The following is a 22760-nucleotide window of genomic DNA, read 5'->3' on the forward strand; positions in this document are numbered from 1 at the left end:
GTCCAAAACATCAATGCAAGTTATATTCCATTTGTGTCAGAGCCTTAATCAAGGGCACGTTTTGGGTGCCAGAAAGTGAGGAGAAAACGTGGAGCAATTCTTTCAAACCCCTTTCTTTTTCCTCTCCCTCTTTTGCAGTGTTCCTAACAATCAAAAAAACTGAATCTCAATAATGAAACGAAATGAAAGGAAATCATACTTTGATTTGTGCCCTTCTAGTGTTTTGCAAAAATGTTGGTGAGGAATCTAGACCTCAACCCTTTCCCCCCCTTTTCTCTTTTTTTGGGAAGGCTCCACTGGGATATTTTTCATTCCTTTCTGTTTTGATTGATTGATTGATTGATTGATTTTAAGGTATAGGGAGTTCTCGACTTACGACAAGTCACTTAGTAACTGTTCAAAGTTACAACATTACTGAAAAAAGTGACTCACAACTGCTTTTCACCCTTACAACTGTTGCAGTGTCCCCATGGTCACGCGATCAAAATCTGGATGCTTGGCAATTGACTCGTATTTACGACAGTGGCAGCATACTAAGACTTTTGCAACCTCCCAACAAGCAAAGTCAGTGGGAAAGTCAAATTGATTTAACAGCTGCATTGCCAACTTAAGAGGTGCAGTGATTCCCTTAAACAACTGTGGCAAGAAAATAGGGCAAAATTCATTTAGCAACAGTCTCGCTTAGCAACATACTATAAATTTGGGGCTCAATTGTGGTCGTAAGTAGAGGACTACCTGAATTTATCTCCCTGGTGCGATGATATATATATATATATATTCAGTTTTTCTGGCTGAGGAAATCTAAACCAGGGGTGTCAAACTCAAGGCCCACAGGCCAGATCTGGCCCACAGGTTGCTTAGATCTGGCTTGCAGGGCAGCTCTGGAAACAGTGAAGGAGTGGCCCGCGATGCTTGTCCTAGACAAAATGGAGCTCAGGAGGACCTTGCGCATCCCTCCTGAGCTCCATTTTTGCTGGTAGAGCTCTTGGGCCTTCATATGCGCCCCCGACATGAGTGACGTTGAGCTGGCCGCAACCCCCCAACCGCCTGAGGTCAAAGACAACCCCGATGTGGCCCTCAATGAAATCGAGTTTGACACCCCTGATCTAGATGTATTCACAAAGAGGAAAGAAACCACGCTGGAGTTTCTCTCTCTCTCTCTCTGAGTAGCATTACTACTGTTAAACTCGTGATCTCAAATCCTCACTGCTAACAATGAATCTGCTCTTCTTTCTTTTTTTTTGTTTCCTCATCTGCATTTGTCCCCCATTGTTTTTCATTGTTTTGTTTACTTTTAACCTTTATTGCATCACGTTTTCCTCTAGCCAAGAGGAGTGACGGAAGCGAAACTGCTCCAAATGCTATGGCTCAATGAATACACAGTGGGTATAACGTGAGAATGAAATGTTCCTTCTTTGTGATCTGTGACTCCTCGGATAACCTGGCCTCTGCCGGCTTTGTGGATGGTCTAGTGGAATCTTCCTCCTGCTTGGGCACCCTCCAGATATGCGGAAACTAGATTTTTCTTGATGGCCTATCCGATTCTGGGCAGTTGAAGTCCACCCCTGGAAGAGAATATTCATCGCTCCGAGTTGAAATGTGGGCTCCTTGGTGCTCTCTGAGCTTGGTTGTCTTCTTGCAGATGTTCCATGACCTAATGAATCTGCATCATGGCACTCATGATGTCACTGAGTTGGATAATGAAACATCTCTAAGAAAACAACCAAGCTTGGATCAAGGACACCACAGTTCAGTCCTGAGCTACAAATAATTCTCTCTCCATCTGCAAGAAAACAACCAAGCTCAGAAAGCAGCAAGGATCCCACGAAATCTGCACAGCTGGAGGATGGCCAGAGATTGAGAAAGACTGGTTAGCTGGGCATTGTAGTGACAAATAACAGAGATCAGATTCTTCTTCTAGTATTTGTTTCTGGGGATCTGTTGGTTACACCGTTAAATAAGACTTGACAGTACTGTAAGATTCCTAAAATGGATGAGTCTGCTCAGAAATAGAGACCCTGTGGTAGACAGCTGAAGCAGCAGTTGTCCACAAACCTCTTAAAGTCAGTCTCTAGACCAAGTTAAATAACTCGAGACTGCTGTTGAGTTGACATTACCTGAACTGTTGAAATACAGAGAGCCAATGTAGTAGAATGGCTAAGATGGTGGGCTAAATATGGGAGTGATCCAGATTTTGATCCACCATTAGAAAGAAAATAGGAGGAAGAAAATATTGTGCATGCCATCCTGAATGTCTAAATGAAAGGAGAGATAGGAGTTTAACAAAGAGACAATAAAATAAGTAGCGATAATTGTATGTGTGATTCATAAATCGTACTCATAGCATTCAGTGGAATGTATTTTCAGAGAAGGGGGAATGAAATGGTAACAGGTAAGGGGACATCCTATTCAAGGAATGAAGAGGGTTAGTTGAAATTAAAGACAAGACATCCTGGAATGTATCTGGGGCCCTTTCTGGGGATGTATTGGCTGTCCATACCCCCCAAATTATGAAAGCTCAGTCTTTTTGGAAAGTTTAGGGAGACTCTAAACCAGAAACTGTTCATAGGCCTTTATTTAGCTTATCACTATCTCTGAGTGATAGTGATTGGCTATCACTAAGGGGACGCAGTGGCTCAGTGGCTAAGATGCTGAGCTTGTCGATCAGAAAGGTGGACAAGTCGGTAGTTCGAATCCCTAGCGCCGCGTAACGGAGTGAGCTCCCATTACTTGCCCCAGCTGCTGCCAACCTAGCAGTTCAAAAACTTGTAAAAATGCAAGTAGAAAAATAGGACCACTTTGGTGGGAATGGAACAGCGTTCAGTGCGCCTTCAGCATTTAGTCATGCCGGCCACATGACCATGGAGACGTCTTCGGACAGCGCTGGCTCTTTGGCTTAGAAACAGAGATGAGCACTGCCCCCTAGAGTCAGAAATGACTAGAACCTTTACCTTTACCTTATCTCTGAGAGACCATAACAATACTTTTTAAAATAATAGGTTATTCATATTCTCAGTTTTGTTTTAAAAAAACTATTGTCCTTTCAATATAAAAATATTTTCAAAATAGTACAAGTTTTCCCAAAGTAAGGGTAGAAAAGCAGACTTCAAAAGCATTTTTTGGGGGGATTATCTAGACCTAGTTAAAAAGTTATCCATAAAGAGCATGAAAAATAAAGTTATCTTCTATCATAGCTAGAATTATAGAATTGGAAGGGACAATTGAGATTACCAAGTCCACCTTTCAGCTCATTGCTGGAATCCAATTGAAAATATCTCTGAAATTTTCTGATATCACAAAAGTTTTCTGATATCATGAGGTGACAACACCACTTTATAGAGCACCAGTGAGACCACACTCGGAATATTTTTATAATTCTGGTCATCAGGATACAAAAAGGAGGCTGAGACCCTAGAAAGTGTGCAGAGAAGAGCAACGAAGATGATTAATGGTCTGTAGGTAAATCACATGAGGAATGGTTGAGGGATTTAGGTATGTCTAGCCTATCAAAGAAAAGGACTAGAAGTGACATCATAACAGTTTTCCAGTACTGGAGGGGCTGTCACAGAGAAGAACAGTTTTATGTTCTGTTGCTGATCAAACTTTGAAGCAGATTTCACTAGTAGCTAGGAATAGATCTGTTGTATCTTCCATCAACTATGAGCCTTGTAGAACCAGCAGCTATAGAATTCCAGAGAACTGTGTAGGAAAAGTCAGAAAAGCCATTCAATCCAGTGGCTTTGAGTTAGACTCAGGAGCAATTCTTGGTCAATAACGTTTGTCTAAAGTCTGGATTGGGGCAGATTAGGTAGAAAAGTTCTCGACCAATCTGCTTCACATTCATTCTAAATTTCCCATTAATACTGTAGTTAAATGCAACATTTGAACAGTTAAACAGCCGTGTAAGTAATCAGTCACTATCCTAATAGGAAATTAAATTTAGGAAGTTTAGGATAGGAAACCCCCATGTGCTGAGATGTTGAGTGATCCTCTAAATTAATACTTATATAGCAATGCATGTCAACATGCAAGAAGCAAATGGCATCTATCTACAACTCATTAAAGCAGCTGCATCTATTTCCAAGCTTACATAAGTGCTGCGAGGTTCCAGTGTCTAGAATAGATGCAGCTGCTTTAATAACTGGTGGACATTTGAGTTTATATTCCATTCAATTTCATGAACCACCCAGAGGCATTTGCTGAGATGGGTCAAATAAATAAACATTCCCTTGCTGTCCAAATGATCTCTTCCTATTTAGCACATCTGGAGTCATGTAGAAGTTTTCCATCTGTCATTTGAAGCGAATGAAACAATGGGCTCTTGTTTTAAACAGATACAGTTATTTCTGTGATGTTTTGAAAGAACAGGCATTTATTTTAACAGTTTGCTTATTTTAATTACGGGTGCATGCGTTGGGCTGAGTGTGTAAGTGTCATTCCCAACTGTTCTCTTCTGCTTCCTTTAGCTGTTTGAAGGCATGAAGGCATATCGAGGCGTGGATGGCAAAATACGCTTGTTCCGACCAAGACTCAACATGGACAGGATGTTACGGTCAGCTGCGCGAGCAACTTTGCCAGTGCGTAAGGCAAAACATCTGTTTTTCTTCTTTGACTAGAATAGGTTAGAATAAGATGTTGGTCACGTTCCCGTGTAATCAGGCATTTTCTACCTTATTCTCAAGATGGTTGCAGTTGCAATTTCTCTTGGTAATGTTTATTTTTTGGTGCTGATTTGATTGTGGAAAGTGCCACTACCAATGTTGCTATTTTTCATTCCACCTCTTTCCATTGCTTCGATGCCTGCTACCCACACTTACCTCCAAGAAGTTTATTTATTTATTTTTTTAGAAAAAGGGGGACCACAGTTGGAGAAGGTCTTGAGTACCATTACAGGAGAATATTTGTAGCTCAAGGTTGAAATGAAGGGTCCTTGGTGCTCTCTGAGCATTGTTGAGGTAATTCCCCGTTAGGAGAATGAGCGCATACAGGGAGACATATTTGAGAGAAGTGTTTGAATAATACACACACAGCACACAGATACACTGTACAGTAAATGTAGGTTTTTATTTCCAGAAAGGTTTAAGCAAAGTCCAAAATAAGCAATCCAAAGTCATTCACAAGTTAAATCAGTCAGTTTTCAATCCAGGGATAATCCAAATATCAAAGTCCAGTGTCAAAAAACAGTTCAGTAACAGACTTACATTAAATCCAGTAATATCAGTCAGTTAGAAGAAATGGAGCAACGGCAATACTTTCCAACAGAAGGAAACAGAGATACACTCACACTCTCTTCTGAGACTCAGACTAAAACAATCCAGGTTTCTGGCTCCATTTTATAGCCCTTTGAAAAACCACACCTAATTACAGTTTTGCATTTTCTTAAAGATGCAGTTTTAAAATGTTTATCCTGGTTTATATATTTCTAACCCAAATAGCTGTTAGGTGACTCATATTCCTAACAAGCGTACTTGTTTTCTTGCAGACATTTCATTACCCAAACTAGGGAACATCAACAGCACTGATGATGTTACTTACTTTGGATAATGGAGCATCTTCAAGAAAACAAGCAAGCTCAGAGAGCAGCAAGGAAGTCTTGAGCGGCATTCACCCTTAGGAATTAACTTGAAATGCAGGAAGCTCTGAAGACAACAGACTGCTGGAAAGATGATAATGGAAGGAAAGAGGGAACATGTACACATCCTTCTCGGTCCCTTCATTCTTGAGTTCACGTTTCATCCATGAGAACATAATTGAAGTTATCTTCAAGTAATGTCTGCTATCACCCCTGTTTTCCTGCCACTGCCAGAAGGAAAAATACTTCCTAACAACACCCTTCTCTGATTATCCTTTCGAAACTCGGTTCATATCTGTGATAAAGCCACTTAAATCAATTCATTTCTGGGTGGTTACACCATAAGGTTCTTTAGCTGTGGTGGCTCGGTGGTTTGAATGCAATATTGCAGGCTCACTCTGCCGACTGCCAGCAGTTTGATCCTGACCAGCTCAAGGTTGACTCAGCTTTCCATTCTTCTGAGGTCAGTAAAATGAGGGCCCAGATTGTTGGAAGCAATAGGCTGAGTCTGTAATCTGCTTAGAGGAGGTTGTAAAGCACTGGGAAGAGGTATTTAAGTCTAAGTGCTAGGGTGCTATAGCTTGCTGCACACTAATACAACAGATTGGTAGACATCCTGGAACATCCCTGCCTTTGAACAACCAACTGTTGGAAGAAATATCCCTTTGGGTTCAGTTCAAAGTGGGAAGGAAGACACTGGAAACACAGAGGCTGCTTGGAAGGATGGTTTAATGGTGAATCAGAACCAAGCACATGTGATTCTCTGTGGTGCAGTGGTTAGAGTGAAGTACTGCAGGCTACTTCTGCTGACTGCCAGCTGCCTACAATTTGGCAGTTCAAATCCCACCAGGCTCGAGGTTGACTCAGCCTTCCATCCTTCCGAGGTGGATAAAATGAGGACTCAAATTGTTGAGGGCAATCTGCTGACTCCGTAAACCACTTAGAGTGGGCTGTAAAGCACTATAAAGTGTTTTACACTATAAATTTAAGTGCTATTGCTATTCTGGGTAGCAAACCACATGGAGTGGAGAGAGAGGGACATTTATACTTTCTCTTGGGCTTTGAACTGGAGCTTCCTGTTCCTGTGAAAGAAATGTATCCTATTGGTTGTCAGACTCCCAGGGGATGGGGGTCCACCTAACCTTGTAAGCTGTTTGGGTCTCAGTCTTGGTTGAATCTTGCTGGGTGATGATATAATGAAGAGGCTTTGTTCTGAAAGGGTGTTGGGTAATTCCTAGTATGACTTAATGGCTTTGCCCTGGTTTGGATCTTGAGTGAGGGCTAATCCTATCACCCTGGAGCTGAAGGCCTTTTGTCTTGTAGATAGGATGGCCAGTCTTTCTAGGGCTATTAACCCTAGAATAACCCTAGAATGTTTCATTCTTCTAGGCGAGGGGTGGGTGCTAACTTTCTACACAACCTAAACCAAGGTTTTTGTTTGGGTGTTTCTGCCTCAAGATTATTTCTAATTGTTGCCTTCTTCTGTTTCCACTTGCAGGGATTTGACAAAGAAGAACTCCTGCAGTGTATCCAGAAACTGGTGGAAGTTGAGAAGGAATGGGTACCCTATTCAACCTCTGCTAGCTTGTATATCCGCCCTACTTTAATTGGGACAGAGGTAGGGAGAAAATACTTTTTTGTGGGGGTTCCTTCTTTCTTTCATTCCTTCTCAACAACCTCAATGGCAACCACAACCACACAAAAATAGCGATGTCGAGTCAAGTCAATGCTTATTATTACAGTCGAAGACCAGAGCAAGTTAAAAACACTCAAGGAACATCCGGTTAAAAAAAAAAATCCAGCATAAAATAATAAATAGCCATTAAATCTACATTGAAACCACAATTTGACACCGCAAATTGTCGGTTGCACAAAATGAACAAAACACAGCATGGGCCTAACAATAACATAATATCGATCCTTAAACGGTGAGGCCTGTGGTCATTAAATACTAACATGCCAGAGAGTGACTGATGCAAAAGGGTTTGTGGCATTAATTGTGTAAAATAGCTATGATGGCTTAATCGCCTGTTTCCAGTGAATCCCCAGCACTGCTGCACAAAATCTAGCCACCTTTGTGATGTCACATCTTAATTTTTATGTGCTCATGTCCCAGTATCTGATGCAAGGATTTAAGGGCAGCATCATGCACGTTTTATCTGTTCTTGATCCCCACTCTGGTCTTCCCTGGCATCGTCTGTGAACTTGGCCATTGTGTCATTGCTTTCTGGGAGCCAATGAAGACAGGTAGTCCTCAATTGACAACCATTCAACCATATGAGCAATGGTGGTGCAGTGGTTAGAGTGCAGTACTGCAGGCTACTTCTGCTGACTGCCGGTTGCCTGCAATTTGGAAGTTCAAATCCCACCAGGCTCAAGGTTAATTCAGCCTTCCGTCCTTCTGAGGTGAGTAAAATGAGGACCCAGATGGTTGGGGGTAATAGGCTGACTCTGTAAACTGCTTAGAGGGGGCTGTAAAGCAGTGTGAAACGGTATGTAAATCTAAGTGCTATTGCTATTCATTTAGTGACCAAAGTTGCAACTGCACTGAAAAATAGTGAGCAATCCTTGTGTCCATTGCAGGATGCTGACACAATTAAAATTCAGGTGCTTGGCCACCAGCATGTGTGTATAACAGTTGCAGGGTAACGAAGGGTCATGCCATTGCCATTTGCAAACTCTACAGGTGGTTTCCGACAAGCATTGTCAGTGAGGAAGCCACATTCACTTAACATCCATGTGATTCACTTAACAAATGCAGGGTTTCGCTTAACAATGGGTCCAAGAAAGGTCATAAAATTGGGTGCGGCTCACTTTTCACAACTGCCTTGGTTAGCGATGGAGATTCTGCTCCCAATTGGGGTTGTAAGTTGAGGACTGCCTGCGCAAAGTCTATTTAAGCTGAATCACATTTTTTCCCCCCCTTTTCTGCTTGGAGTAGAACTTTTAGGTCCTTGTGGCAGTGAGTGATGACTTCTTTGGGTTTAGGACATCACGTTCCGTAGGAATTTATCTGGTGCTTTCTTAGGGATAAGGAGAGGAAAATAAAAAGAAATAAGGACCGCCTGGCTTGTCCTGGGCAATCTTTTCAAGAGTAAAGAAACCAAGAATTTACTATTGTACTCTTATGGGTGACAATAGTTCCACCTAGTGGCAATCTTATACCAGTTCATTACACATTATTCCTTTTTTCTCCTAAACATAACAGGCTGTATCTACCATGAGGCAGTCAGTGGATTAGGACAAAGGAGTGGTGAGGGCCAAACCTTTGTAGTTTACTTTATTTTATTGTCATTGCACCCCATACAATGAAATCAAACACCATCTTCAGTGCACATCATGACCATGAAAATAAACACAACACACATGCTTCACATTCCACACATTGAACCGAAAACCCCCAACACTGCACCAACACAGCACTATACAGTAGAATTCAAAAGAGCTACTGCCCTGGGATAAAAGCTGCTTTTCAGCCTATTTGTGCTTGTTTTTATTATTCTGTACTATCCACCAGGTGGTAATAGTTCAAAAAAAGGGTGTCCGGGATGAGATGGATCTTTGAGAATGTTTTGACCTTTCTTAAGGCAGCAGGAGCTATAAAGCTCTTCCAAAGAGAGGAGAAGGCAACCCATGATCTTCTGGGCAATAACCTTAACCCTCTGGAGTGCTTTCCTATCTGCCACTGTGCAATTGGCAAACCATATAGAGGTGCAGTAAGTTAAGATGTCCTTGCTAAATGTCCTTCCATGTAAAACAATCATTTCATTGCACCTTAAAACATACAACTCTTTCAACTGTTTCCTGTTCCCAACCCACATTTAATGTCTGGGTTCTGACATGGCACATTGAATCGCATATTATTCAACAGTCTGTGAATAACTCAGCCCTTGATTGAGCAGGTTGTGTGAACTGAACTAGTTTATCAAATCATAAGAAGACATTTCTGTAGGTTGTAGCATGTTATTTGAACATAGGCTTGAAGTAACAAGTCTGTGTGTGGGGTTCTAAAGCAACTGTTATACAAAGCAGTCCTTAGTTAACAACAATTGGAATGCTCAACTTCATCACTAAGCAATGTGATTGTTAAGACATCACATGATTGCGATAGACTTACAGCCTCACTCCCACTGCAGTCGTTAAACTAATTACCTATAGTTGTTCGATAAGACATGTGACTGCAGTTGACTTATGAGCTCACTTCTCCCTCCACTCATGGCCATTAAGCGAGACATCACATGACCACAACTTGCAATTTGACTGCTGGCTTCTCTATTGACTTTTGCTTGTTGGAAGCCAGCTGTGAAGCGCACAAATAACAATCACATGATTGTGTGGGCTGATGTGATACAGTAGTTACAAATGTGAAGACTGGTCACTTTTTCGGTTCTGTCGTATCTCTAATCAGTCACTAAACAAGGCAATCCTTAAGCCAGGTCTACCTATAACTTCTGGTACTGCCATTTGACAGATCCATCTCATAACTCAATGCCTGTGGTGGTCAAATCACAGATTTATAGACCCGTGAAGTTGGAAGGAAGTATTTCAGCCACCAAATCGAACTCTGGTTATTGAAGGTACCTGAAGCATACCCAACAATTCAGTGTTTAGCCTCTGTTCTGATACACGCAACAAAGGATGGCTTTTTTTTTGCTTCCTTAACCTATTGGTTCTGTTGATGATAAGAAACGTTGGGACATTTCTTCTCTATATTTTATGCCATTTCAGTTTTATTGATTAATATAAGAACCGGATAAGAACCCATAAGTTCAATGAATTTGTCTTCCCTTTTTCTGTGTAGCCTTCTCTCGGAGTCAAGAAGCCATCAAGGGCCATTCTCTATGTGATACTGAGCCCTGTGGGGCCCTACTTCACAAGTGGGACCTTCAATCCCGTCTCCTTGTGGGCAGATCCAAAATATGTCCGAGCTTGGAAAGGTGGGACGGGGGACTGCAAATTGGGAGGGTAAGTGAATCTTGTTGCAGTCATACTCATTAAGACAGGGGTGGGCAATTGTAGCAACTTTACAAGCTGTAAACTTCAGCTCCCCAAATTCCTGAGCCAGCATGGGAAAATGCATTGAGAAAGCATTTGGAAATACATAAGCTTTTTTTTTTGTTTTTAACTAAGGGGGCCTTGACAGGAAGTGCTGGAGATATGCTCCTCAGACTGATAGGCCAAGGCAAGAGAGGGTGTGGAGCCATAGGAAGAATTCAGTTTGAGATCTTGCTGTTTTGCTTCTCTTCCAAAAAGCATCGTCGGTTCTAGCAGGATGGTAGTTTCGACAGTGTGGCGTGGCGTGGCGTGGCGGAGTGAGGCTGGGAAGAATCATATTTCTTTTTTGCAATCATCTGCAATGTCCACATGCTGGATAGAGAGGAACATTGGTTTGAAAGAGGGGTAAAAGAGGCCATTTACAGTATGTTAAAACTGAGCAGCCCTCACTCAACAGAGGTGGGGGGATAAGAGCAGGGAGGGATTCTGCTGGTTCAAAATGGTCCGGGCGAACCCCTAGCTCCGAAGATCAGCTCGGAGCAAAGCGGTTCGCTCCGACAATCATGTGGGCCCGTGTGTGCTGTACTGACCTTTATCGTCCCAGCTGATCAGTGTGGAAGAACTGATTGCTGCTCCTCAGCTGTTACTCCCCCGAACTAACATAGCAGGTAAGGATTCTGGCATTGCCAATACATGCATGCAAAGCGTGCGATCACTGAACTGGTTGTTATCCCACCCCTGGATAAGAGACCACCTATCTCCTGTCTACAATGTAGTCCTTTCAGCAATTCTTAAGAAGATTCTACCCCTATTTTCATTCTGGTACAGGTAACCCTGAGGGCACAGATAAACCCTCAAGTGGCCTCAAAGACCTCTCAGGGAGAGTGCTAAAAACCAGATGACTGCAACGACCAGAGGACGGTCCCTGTCCTATTGTCCCCAATTATTAGTACCTTTTTCGTGTATTTATACTTTTCTTTATTCTTATTTCTATTGTATTGTAACCGTTTGACAAATAAAATAAATAAACAAATGAATAAATAAATAAACTCTTCCCCATCCTTCCAACCCAACACGAGCACACAACGGATATAAACTTAATGTAAACTACTCCAAACTCGATTGCAGGAAGTACGATCTCAGCAACAGAGTGGTCAATGTCTGGAACTCACTACCTGATTCTGTTGTCACCTGCTCAAACCCCCACTCCTTTACCCTCAAACTAACCCCTATTGACCTCACCCCATTCCTAAGAGGTCTGTAAAGGGCGTGCATAAGCGCACAATCGTGCCTACCATCCCTGTCCTATTATCCCCAATTATTAGTATCTATTTCATGTATTTATACTTATTTCTATTATATTGTAAGTGTTTGACAAGTAAAATAAATAAATAAATAAACCCTTCCCCATCCTGTCAGAACTAATCCTTCCATGGCCGCCACCATCCTGCCAGATCCAACGAAGCTTCTTGGATGAGAAACGAAATGTTTTCTTCTTTGTCCTCAAAGAAAAAAAAAAAACAGTCCAGTTGCCTTTTGAAGAAAGCACCTTGGACACAACTATGACCTGGATGACTGAGAATCTCCACACAGACACAATGGCACCCCTGCAGTGTCTCTCTCTCTGCAGTATCCCATTCACATTGGGAGGACAACCTAAGTTTAGAGAGTCCCTTAACCAGGGGTGGGATTCATTTTTTTTTAAACAACCGATTCTGTGGGGCGTGGCTTAGTTGGTGGGCGTGGTTTGGTAATGTGACTGGCTGGGCGTGGCCAACTCAACATCACTCAAATCGAGGCATGCATCGCCTCGCCTAGCTTCTCATGACTGTGGGGACGCTGTAATAGTCGTAAGTGTGAAAAATAGTTATGTCACTTTTTTCAGTGCCATTGTAACTTTGAATGGCCACTTCACACAAGCAAAGTACCAGCAAAGGAGCGGGGAAAAACTCCAGAGAAGTTCTTGAGACAGGAAGTCTAGTCCTGCCAAGAATGTAATAAGGGTTAACGGAGAGGCAGTTTCTGTAAGCAACACCAGAATGTTTCCTTCCTGCCTTCCTTACAGGATTAGGCCAGTAATTTCTTCTAACAACCGGTTCTCTGGACTGCTTAGAATGTTAACAACCGGTTCTAGCAAATAGGTGCGAACCTGTAGAATCCCACCCTTGGCCTTAACTCAAAAGCCAGCTGCTCTTAGAGTTGCAGCCTGCCTGTGTCTGTGGAGGTACTGTGTTAGGGAATATCTGTTACATATTAGAAAGCAAATCACTTGTAGGTATATTGTCAAGTATATAAATGGCCTTTTTGCTCTGTGCCCCAAAGGAATTACGGCTCTTCGATTTATGCCCAACGTGAAGCCATGGAATTGGGGTGCCAACAGGTCCTCTGGCTTTATGGGGATGACCATCAAATTACAGAAGTCGGGACGATGAATCTTTTCCTGTATTGGCGAAATGAAGATGGAGGTATGGGGTCTGACTTGATTGAACTGCTACCTGAAGCTTCCTGTCCCTTAACCTTATCTACTATATTGGAAAAAAATGGCTTTTTTTAAAGCTCTCCATCGTCCTACACATGGTTCCACCTTGCAAAGATGTTAGAGATGAGGAACCTGGAAGCTCAGATCCAAGTGCTCCTCAAAAAGTTCTTGGGCATGGTTCCAGAGGCCCTCGCTATTGCTAATAAATTAATTAGAGGTAGGGGAAATAATTAAATACATTGTCTATTTAATGAATGTCATATAATTATGAAATATAAAATCATAGCTGCCTGTATAATTACATTCAGAGAATACTCCTAAATGATTCTATGATTGGAGAGTTGTATCAAGGGAACTTTGACCTGGATCCCGAGCTGTTCATCTTTTTTTCCTAATAATTTGGGAAAAGGTGGGATTACGACATTTGCAGAGCATGTAAAACTAGGACTGGCTAATACTTTAGAAGGGAAAGAGAAGATTAAAAAAAAATTGAGAAGAGTTGAACGTGAGCTAAAATGAAGAGGATGAAATTTAAATCAGAGAAATTTAGAAATCTTACATCTAGAAATGGTGAATAATGAAAGTCCCCTGTATAAAATTTGAGAGTCCTGGAGATTGTGTGAAAAGCGTTTGGTTGATGTAGCAGAGTTGCATGCTTTCCTCAATCTGGACACTCTTCAGATGATGCAATATAAAGACCTTCACGTGTCATGTTAATATGACGGCTGGATTCTTAAAACATAGTGAACCACAAACTATCCAAACCCATTTTGACCCAGTCTAGCATTGTATGCAAAAATAGTATTGTTGATGATCCAAGCTCTGTAAAGGACCTTGGAATACTCATCTCTAATGATCTAAGTGCTAGAGCCTACTGTAAGTACATAGCCAAAAAGGCATTAAGAGTTGTTAACCTAATCCTACGTAGCTTTTTCTCTGGTAATATCACACTACTAACTAGTGCATACAAAACATTTGCTAGACCAATACTCGAATACAGCTCATCAGTCTGGAACCCACATTACGTATCTGATATTAGCACAGTTGAGAAAGTCCAGAAATATTTCACAAGAAGAGTTCTCCACTCCTCTACTCATTGTAGAATACCTTATGCCACCAGACTTGAAATTCTAGAACTAGAAAACCTTGAATTACGCCGTCTTCAGTCTGATCTAAGTATGGTATATAAAAAAATACATTGCAATGTCCTACCTGTCCATGAATACTTCAGCTTCAACCATAGCAACACAAGAGCACACAATAGATAAAAAACTCAAAGTTAACCGCACCAAACTTGATTGCAGGAAATACGACTTCAGCAACAGAATGGTCAATATCTGGAATACTCTCCCTGACTCTGTAGTTTCTTCCCCAACCCCCCAAAACTTTAACCTTAGACTGTCTACTGTTGACCTCACCCCTTTCCTAAGAGGTCTGTAGGGGGTGTGCATAAGCGCACCAACGTACCTACTGTCCCTGTCCTATTGTTTCTTTTATTTTTCTTATATGTACCCATTTCATTATCTTGTAAACAATTGACAAATCAAATAAATAAATGAAGTATGTCTTCTAAAAGATTAGTGGTTATTTTTTTCAAATTTACCTGCCTTCCAAGAAATAAGAAGGAAAATTCTTCAGAACAATAAATATCAAAACAGAACTACTGCAGAACAACGTCTTAGAGTATTTTTTCAAAACCCTCTTCTTATAGCTGCTATAACTATTATTTTTATACTATTGTATAATGCTGCACTTTCATGCTCAAGTGTCCTGCTTTTTTATTGACAGAAGATGAGCTGGCAACCCCACCTCTAGATGGCATCATTCTTCCTGGTGTGACGAGGCAGAGCATCTTAGATCTGGCACGCAAGTGGGTAGGTAGCCATCTGCTCGGATAGTTCTGAACTTCTATGTGCTATCTATTTTTCTGGTAGACTCTTAGGCTACAACATTTCTTCCAAATCCCAAATCAGCTTGCAGTGGAATTTCCATTCAGCTCACAGACTAACTTGCAACCTCTTGCTTTTGTTATCAGCAGGATATAGACTCATATATTAATAATTGAGTCAGTGATGGGCAAAGACAGGAATCCCCAAAGTGCTTTTCCAAAAGGCAACTGGACCTTCTTTGTTTTTCCTCTGAAGATGTTTCACTTCTCGTCCAAGAAGCTTCTTCTGAACTGAAGCTTCTTCTGAACTGAGAACTGAAGAAACGTCTTGGATGAGAAGCGAAACGTCTTCCAGGAAAAACAAAGAAAGTCCAGTTGCCTTTTGAAAAAGCACCTTTCAAACAACCATGACCTGGATGATTGAGAATCTCCATAGACACAAAGAGAGGAATAGACAGAGTTCTGGATCAGAAAAGGCCCATCTTAGATGGCATTGGTTCTCATAATTGGTGCTCATAATCCTCATAAAAGGCCAACCAGATGCCTCAACTATACTTGTCCCTCTTCAGACATGATTCCCTTGCAACTGATATTTGAAGGCATGTGGCCTTTCCCTTGGAGATAATATCGAATCTTCAAAACTAATTCCTCTTGATGAACCTGTGAGTCTGAATTTGTCCCATCTCCTTTCGAAACAATTCAAGTTACAGGCCACCATTTGATTTTTCTGGTAATTAATTCTAGCAAGTTAACCATGTGCTGTATTATGATGAAATCATAGTCCAGTCTAAAGTACACCTTACTGGGTGATCTAATAGCAACTATATTGATATAACCATGCTCTGCCCTGCCTGTTGGATTGGGCCTAGTTACTAAAGATGATTCTATGTTGTTGTATTTTATTCAAGCTTAAAGAGACATAGCTCTTTAAGCCACTGTTATAAGTACTGAAAAAGCTAGGGTGGCTGGACACACAGATGCATAGATCCATAGATAGATGCATAGATAAATAGACACGAGGTCCAAATCTTATGCTTGCTTTTCCTATTTGTGTGCCTTAACAGGCAGAAACCAGTTGATAATTTGTCCAAGAAGCAGTACTGATTAATCTATGTCATGGGTGTCAAACTTGATGCATCACGTTGCTGTCATGGGATGTTTTGTGACAATTTTCCCATTCACAGAGCTGGGAATGGGCGTGGCCTACTTGTGATGACTCTAGCCCGTGGGCTGCCAGTTTGACACTCCTGGTCTATGTAGTTAGTAGAAGTTACGTTCAACTTGAAATCGACTTTACTTTTACCTCAGCTAGGTGGCAGTATCTGTATATTTTTTTAAAAAAAACTGCAAGGCAGGGCTGAACCTGGTTAATACTCAGATGGTGACCATCAAGAGATGCTTGGGCTAAATTGGGAAGCTGAAGAAATATCTCGGAAGGAGGCAGTGAGAAATCACTGCTAAATTGAAAAGCTGCACTGTTGTATTGAAAACTGCTATACTGAAAATTACATGGGTGTCTCCTTGAAGTCTCCAAGAGCTGACCTAAAGAAGGTTTACATTTTATAAATATAAACTCCTTACATTTTAAACAATACAAGAATGGCAAACATGATTTCTAGAACCGCTTGCTTATCTTTTTTCAGGGTGAATTTAAAGTATCAGAGCGATACATTACTATGAGCGATCTCACAACTGCCTTGAAGGAAAAGAGAGTGAAGGAAATGTTTGGGGCTGGAACAGCTTGTGTTGTATGTCCTGTTTCAACAATACTATACCTGGGAGAGGTAAGAGGATAGGAGATATAGAAGCAGAAATCGATAAAGTTTATGGAATAAACAAAAGATTTGCAAGAATAAGAAGTATTTCAAGGGATTATTTGGTACAGTTTGTCAGGAGAAAGATGGATTACATTTTGCATCAATACAAGACTGAATTTTATACAGATGTAATTCTTCTTAAAGAATCTCCTATTAGAATCCTGAATTAGAGAAAAGTGTTCTTTTTTGACAGAAAGATTAAAGTAGAAAAGCATCCCATTTTGAGGGGACAAATTGGAACTTGAGTAGAGAGGTTCTAAAATTTCTGTAAAAGTTACAATATGCAGAATGCAAGGCAGAATCTCAGTAGCCCCTGAGTCAAATGGATCAATTGTTTCAATTGTAGCAAGGAATAATAGCAATAGCACTTACACTTATATATGGTTCCATACTGCAGCACTCTCTGTGTGGTTTCCAGTGTCAGCATATTGTCCCCAACAATCTGGGACCTCATTTTACCAACCTGGGAAGGATGGAAGGCTGAGTTAACTTCGAGCCCCATCAGGATTGAACTCCAGGCTGTGGGCAGAGTTTGACTGCAATACTGCATTCTAGCCAATGTGCCACCGGGACTCAGAGCTTGATATTTAGCTGATTATATACACCATCAAATTATTGCTGACTCTTAGATTTTTTTTCCCCAAGACAATCTCTCGTTCTAACCTGGTTCTTCAATTGTTCCAACAACTGTAACTAAGTCTGTTCCCCTTACTGCTGATATGAATATCTTGCTGAAATTACAGGCAATCTCAGGAGGGAAGATTCCGTATTGTCATAGCTGATATAATTTCTCTCCTTATATTCCTTGCAGATGCCATAATATAATTTGTACCAGACAAATAAAATGTCTTTGGCAGTTTAGTTCTTGGGAATGAATTTAATATTTGTGTGACAGTTGAATAATGATCTTTTGTCAGCTTCGCTTCTACAGAATTTGTTTTGCTCTGAATTAAGATTGAACAGAAAAAGAAAAAAGTTATATCTCAAATGGTGGCGGGGAAAGAAAATTTTTCATTGCTGGGTTTTCATTTATTGGTTTGTTTTTCTGTTCCTAAGCCTTTTGTAATTCCATCTGAAATTGATTTCCTGAACACCGTTCTATTTTAACGTAGTTTTTCTTTTCTTGTAGAATTTGCGTATTCCAACTATGGAGAATGGACCTCAAATAGCAACCCGTTTCTGGAACCAGCTAAGTGATATCCAAGTAAGGCTCTCATATGTTTTCTATGAGAAATAGACAAATGGTTGAATGGCTCGATTATTTCTTCATATCCTGACAGAAACGCAGTAGGCAGACGTAATTCCACAGTCTCTATACTTTGATTCAACAATAATCAAATGAGCCATTTGATGGGCTCCATACCACTCTGGTTTCCCCAGGCTTGTTAGCAAAACCAGGTCTTCAGGTCTTGTGAAAGAGTGTCCAAGTAGGGGGCAATCTTATACCCACAGGGATGAGCCACCATGGAGAAGGTCCTTCTTGGTCCTACTAGATGAACTTCCTTAAGAGAGGGAACTTGTAGTATTCTCTGCCTCTGGTGGGTCAGGTAGATATGACCGGGAAAAGATGTTCCTTTAGATAACCTGGTCCCAAGCCATGTAGGGCTTTGAAGGTGACAATCAGCACTGTGAACTGAACTTGGATGAAAAGAAGGACTAGGGGTGACATGATAGCAGTGTTCCAATATCTCAGGGGCTGCCACAAAGAAGAGGGAGTCAAGCTATTTTCCAAAGCACCTGAGGGAAGGACAAGAAGCAATGGGTGGAAATTAATCAAGGAGAGAAGCAACTTACAACTAAGGAGAAATTTCTTGACTGTTAGAACAATTAATCAGTGGAACAACTTGCCTCCAGAAGTTGTAAATCCTCCAACAGTGAAAGTTTTTAAGAAGAGATTAGGTAGCCATTTGTTTGAAGTGATCTAGGGTTTCCTACCTAAGGAGGGGGTTCGACTAGAAGACCTCCAAAGTCCCTTCCAACTTCTATTCTATTTGACGCAGTTCCCACAGTACATATGTACACATCTAAGCCTGCCCAAGACCAGCTCTTTCCAAATCAAGGAGCAACCATAGGCGTTAACCAATATTCTGGGCTCACTCTCAGTAGAAGTGTCAGAACAACAATCTTTTTTTTGGCTTCATTTACAATTTATTTCAAATTAAATATAGTTAACCTGTAATGGCCAACTTGCCATAGCCAACTCTCCAAGTGTTACACTAATATCGAAGAAATATTGGAATAGAATCATTAAAGAAAGGATGCCAAGGGAGGGACAAAATGAGATGTGAATGTCAAAAATTAAAATAATTCTTTTAACTATTTTTAAATAATAAAACTGAATTCTTGAATTGCCCCACAGCGAGTTATCCTGTGGTGAGTTGAACATGGCGAGTTGGCTGCGGTGACTTGTCCCATTCTGTTCCCCAGGGATGTATTTAACATTCCACCCTTCAGTTACATGAAATATGGGATAAACATTTTGGGCAACTAAATGCAATTTTAGGGCTTTGGGAATGTACTTCTTCTGTACATCACTTCTCAACCTCTTCTTCAGCATTTTTAACAGCCAACCAAATGCAGGGTTTTCAAAAACTCTAAAATGATCTTCCAGTATGGAGACCTACTCCATAGTTTTTACAGAAGAGGTACTTGGTGAGTGTCTTGGTTGAAGAAAGACTTGAACTTGAAACTCTAGGGTTCCCCATGGCATTTCTCCTAACCCTCTTTGTTTGTGTTTCAGTATGGAAGAGAAGACAGTGACTGGACAATCGTGGTGTCATGAATGTGAGGGACAAGAACATTTCAGCCTTCTACAAGCACAACAAAGTGCTCAAAATACCACCTGAATGATGAACAGTTTTACTGTAGCTCTGTGTAGAGTAGTCTGTGTATTATCACTTTATTCCTGAGCTGGGGAGTTGGGTCCACATGCCAGGAAACAAAACTTAGGGCTATCATTTCCAGGCTGCAAACATCAACGTTGATCACAAAATAGCAGGAACAAGCTTTCTTTCTGTATCTCTTTGCTGCTACGTTGTGGTCAGGAAGATTTTTTGCAGGCCAGAGAAGGTAGCCCTAGTGAGCACATTTTGTCTTCTGTGATTTTGGTCTAGAATAGAAATCTGTCTTCTGGTGGAGGTGCTAGATGTCAACAATAGAAACTTTCCTAACACAACCCTTGGTGTCCCTTATATCCTTGGTACAGTGGACAACTGTGTTTAGAAGTTCTTCAACTGCTCTTCATGGCAAGCCAAGTACTCTTGGCCTTGAGTCACTTTTTAACCAGATTGTGACATGACTATTTGCCAAATGATTGAGAGTAAACTTTTCAATATCTCTTTCTCATCTTCAACCTTATAAAATGAAAGATTTATTTTTCATAAGACAGGTAGATATAGTATATGCAGTAAATATTTCGCCATCTCTTGATTTTTTCCATCTTTAGGACAATCGTTCTAATTCACAGGAATTAGAATTTGAAGAATCCCAGCTTCTGATCACCAGCTAGAAACACATCTCACAGATAATAATTCCCAAACTGGGTCCAATTTCTCTGATGTCTAGAGGAATTTTTTCCCCGTCATTAATAAATGACTTCTATCATTGCCAAACTATGGAAAGTTCTGTAAAATAAGTTGGTTGAATGCAGAATAAGGGTTATCTTGGTTGATGGCATAGCCATCTATAACATTTTAAACAAGGCAGGTTTTAGAGACTTGCCAGATACCAGATTATGGCCCAATCCATCATGCTTGAAATCCTTTAGAAAACAACTTTCTTTGTAGCTTCTACAATCCTACTATTGTCTCAGCTTTTCTTGGAGACACTGATTTTAAAACCTTACCCTTCCCTTCACACAGTCTTGAAATCATGGCACCACAATGATCAGATGCATTAGAAAAGTTTCCTGATTATCTGAATAAGCTTTAATAATCTACTGGATCAAAATAGATTAAAAAGAGATGTTACTGAAGCATCTTGAGATATGGGAAGGCCTCTAAATCAAGTGTGGGCTGACCCTAACTTACAAGATCTACTTTGATCTTCCTTCTTTTTCCTTTTATTTCTACTAGACTCTCCCAAGATCCACAAAACTAGATCAAGTTATTATAAAATAATGGTCTGGAACAATGGTTCACACCCTTTTCTTTACCACGGACTCTTTTTAAATATATTTTTTGGCCACTGACCATGGCCACAAACCCCCAAGACTTAATTCAAGATTTAAATCTTAACATATTTTTCAAGCCTTTGTGGACTCTCCCTATGACATTGTGATCACCCAAAGGTCCGCGGACCACAGCTTGAGAATCACTGGTCTGGAGGAAGCAAACCACCTTGAAACATATTGCTTTGGTTAATTTTAAATTTTCCCTTTTCTGAATATGGTCATCTACTAAAGATAGTTTTGCGGTCTTGGCTTAGTGCCTTTTGAGTCTGAGCTTGAAGGCATCTGAGCATTAAGACATATCTTGCCAAAGAAGTTACATACAACAGTGTTCGGCACCTACTCACATTTCTTGGACCAAATATTTCTTGAGCTAATCTTATTGTAGCTTCACAAGACAGCAGTTTGATGATTCTGGCAAGATAATCAAGGCACTGAGCTTTCTTTTGGCTAAGATACTCACAGGGACTAATAAAGTTCACCCCCTCCCTCATGAGAAGGGCATGATTTGGGAAAATTCTAACTCTGCTTCTTGAACCTTGAACCTACCTCTACTTAATGATTGATCAAGGCTGAGACTATGCCCAATTTTTATTTCCCCGTGACTTCATAGGCGCCTAAATTTTTTAGGAAAAAGGATGTGACAAGACTTTACCAATTCAAAATGCAGATAATGGTAGTGAGGAGATGATTTTCATGCATTCCACACAGTTGTCTGACTGTGACCGCAAGGAGAAGGCCTATTGTAGCCTACTCCCGTATGCATCCTTAAAAGCATTTTAGTACCTAAGGGTATTTGTTCACTCTCATCATGCCCCACCATGTGCCAAAATAAGGAGACACATTCAACAGCATCATGTCAAATGTTCTTTCTAGAACATCTTAACTGGATCTTAAAACTGTCAATATAGATTCTTTACATTTTGATCCAATACTCTTAGTTATAATATCCCATGTTGCAGTAACATTTCCCACAACCACCTTAGTGCAAAGCAAAACGTTTCGATTTGTATGACTTCATGGTGCATTAATCAGCAAAGGCCTTCCAGAAAGATTTCATACCTTAAAACATTATTCTTTTATTGAAGACCAGTTGAAGCTGATGATGCTGGATGGAGTTCTATTTAGAACAGTTTTCTCCAGGGTGGTTCTTCCAGGTGTGCTGAGATTCCTAGTCCAGGAATTCTCAGCCAATTCTCAGCCAACAGGAATTCTCAGAATTGGAGTTCCTACAATTCAAGGCCACCAGGATGGAGTAAGGATGGTCTAAGAACAGACTATTACTTCTCCACCTGGGGAAATTTGAAGATGTATAGACTTTAACTCCAGTATTCCCCAGCCAACAATGCTGACTGTAGAATTCTGGGAGTTGAAGTCCACACATTTTAAAGCTGCCCAGATGGAGAAGCATTGAAATAAACACAATAAGCACAAGCTGTTTCCCAATGATGGTAGATGTAATACCCTTTATCTCTTCTTCTTGCCAGTTGAATTTGTATTGTGCTGCTATCCTTGTTAGGTTCTGTTCCAGTTACTGCTAGCTTTCATTGGTGATGTGCAGCGTTTTGTTTTCCTTTTCCTTTGTTTATTGTTGGCCACATTGCTAATTGGGATGCTCACAGTTCTGATCTTGAGTAAAGCTACTACTGGAGCAAGACCATCCTAATAGAAGAGTGCCTTTTGACGAAGAGTGTGTGTCTGCGTTGAGAGTTTGACTTGCTGAAACCAAAACTATGTAGTCAATGTTTGGCAGAGACAGGATTTGAAAAGACTGGCTCCTTTTGTTTCCCTGTCAAGAGGATAAGCAGGGGGAACTAGGACAACTCTCAGTGACTAATATG

General features: G+C 40.8%; 1 protein-coding gene across 2 annotated transcripts in view; it reads left to right on the top strand.

The window, feature by feature from the left end:
• The window catches only part of BCAT1 (branched chain amino acid transaminase 1), a 47208-nt gene extending 26349 nt beyond the window's left edge, over window positions 1–20859 (top strand). The window contains exons 4-12 of one of the 2 annotated variants that reach the window (XM_087935219.1): window positions 1326–1382; window positions 4467–4577; window positions 7071–7190; window positions 10374–10537; window positions 12890–13032; window positions 14835–14920; window positions 16578–16718; window positions 17881–17955; window positions 19492–20859. In XM_087935219.1, the coding sequence (XP_087791345.1) occupies window positions 1326–1382; window positions 4467–4577; window positions 7071–7190; window positions 10374–10537; window positions 12890–13032; window positions 14835–14920; window positions 16578–16718; window positions 17881–17955; window positions 19492–19533 (939 nt within the window). In that variant the 3' untranslated portion in view covers window positions 19534–20859. The remainder of the gene's footprint in view (window positions 1–1325; window positions 1383–4466; window positions 4578–7070; window positions 7191–10373; window positions 10538–12889; window positions 13033–14834; window positions 14921–16577; window positions 16719–17880; window positions 17956–19491) is intronic. The other variant, XM_087935218.1, reaches the window with a different exon arrangement.
• Window positions 20860–22760: the final 1901 nt, after the last annotated feature.

This window comes from Pseudonaja textilis, chromosome 5 (assembly GCF_049901715.1).
Source record: "Pseudonaja textilis isolate UNSWEBS1 chromosome 5, rPseTex1.2, whole genome shotgun sequence".
Taxonomy (NCBI): domain Eukaryota; kingdom Metazoa; phylum Chordata; class Lepidosauria; order Squamata; family Elapidae; genus Pseudonaja; species Pseudonaja textilis.